The sequence below is a fragment of the Morone saxatilis genome, unplaced genomic scaffold, assembly GCF_004916995.1.
Source record: "Morone saxatilis isolate NCDOM2014 unplaced genomic scaffold, NCSU_SB_2.0 Contig24, whole genome shotgun sequence".
Lineage (NCBI taxonomy): Eukaryota > Metazoa > Chordata > Actinopteri > Moronidae > Morone > Morone saxatilis.
The window spans coordinates 16766322-16767754 of NW_023339807.1; the positions used below are offsets into that span (position 1 = coordinate 16766322).

General features: G+C 42.3%; 1 protein-coding gene across 1 annotated transcript in view; it reads left to right on the plus strand.

Moving 5' to 3' along the window:
* The window catches only part of ephb6 (eph receptor B6), a 36703-nt gene that overhangs the window by 34180 nt on the left and 1090 nt on the right, over positions 1-1433 (plus strand). Inside the window, exons 17-18 of the mRNA XM_035672574.1 lie at positions 547-731; positions 839-997. Coding sequence (XP_035528467.1) covers positions 547-731; positions 839-997 — 344 coding nt within the window. The remainder of the gene's footprint in view (positions 1-546; positions 732-838; positions 998-1433) is intronic.

A 1433-nucleotide genomic window follows, 5' to 3' on the forward strand; every position in this document is an offset into this window, starting at 1 on the left:
CTCCAGGACGTAATATGTCAGGTGATCAGCATTTGGAGAAACGCAGATTTTTAAGATGACCTGTTGTATTCAGTGTTTTTACCAGTTTTAATCAGCGGGTCTGTTTGTTTTGGAGAGGAGGAGACCTCTGCGTATAATTTGGCACTGGTAAAAAAAAACTGTTAACACTGAAGGAATCTTAACTGGGAGAAGCTGACTGCAATGACAGCAATGGTGGTGAAGACAAGTCCCACGATCCGACGGTACTTTGTGGCATCATCAAACTGCTTTTTTTGTTATTGTTTTGCTGTGAGAGACACCCTAGCTGCAGATTGTGTTACATATTGTACGATTAACTAATTCTTAAATCATTCTCTCCTTCATCTTTATTTAAGACACATTTAAATCATGCCAAAATGTCAGGCAGCTGGAATTTACATAATTATTTTCTTAGTCACTTTTACAAGCCTTCAGTGGTCTGTGACCTTTTATGTAAGGCAATTACACAAGACTCCTCACACCATCTGCCCTACTTATTCTTAAGTGTCTTCCTCACTGTCTCTGCAGGTGATGAAGGCAGTAGCAGACCAGTATCGTCTCCCTGCCCCCCACGGCTGCCCCCCTGCCCTCCACTCTCTGATGCTTCAGTGCTGGCAGGCTGATCGAGGGGACCGGCCAGCCTTCGACTCACTCCTGTCCTCCTTGGATCGGCTCATCAGGCACCCTGCCTCCCTCAAGGCGGAGCCAACTCGGTGAGACAGCATATTCTGGCAAAACATATCAGAGGCAGCAGGTGATGAACAATCTGTTATATTTATGGCTTCTCATGCTCTCATTTTTGATATTTTCCCATTTACAGAAGCTGCTCTCAGCCGCTGCTCAGCCCCACCCCCACAGACTTATCGTCAGTGGCAACAGTCAGTGATTGGCTGAAGGCACTAAGGATGGAGAGATATCAGGACGAGTTTGATCAAGCACACCTTGACACATTAGACAGAGTCAGCATGCTCACCATGGAGTAAGTATATAGATGGTTATTACTGTAAGAAAAACGCTGGTGACTTTTATGTTACTGCCCACCATTTTCCAAACCATGTAATACATTCTATATTTATTTAACCTTTTGTTTTCATCTGGGTTTGTTTCACATAAACCTAGAAAGAAGCAGACTACATGTTGTCTAGCTGAAAAGGTGTTGACAGAACATATTGTTACAAACTGTCTCAAAGCAAACTGGACACAGTAGTAGCACTAATATGAAGTACACAGTATATTGACAGCAGCTTTATCTGGAGCAGTTGTCATGACAGCTGAGGTTTTATTCCAATTTATTTTCAAGGTCAAAAGGGAACTTACATGCTCAACAATTCTCACATTTCTTTTGAGACTTGTTCACTTAACTGCTCATTTTTGACCACAGAAACATCAGTTTAACAAAAAAATTCTCAACTCAA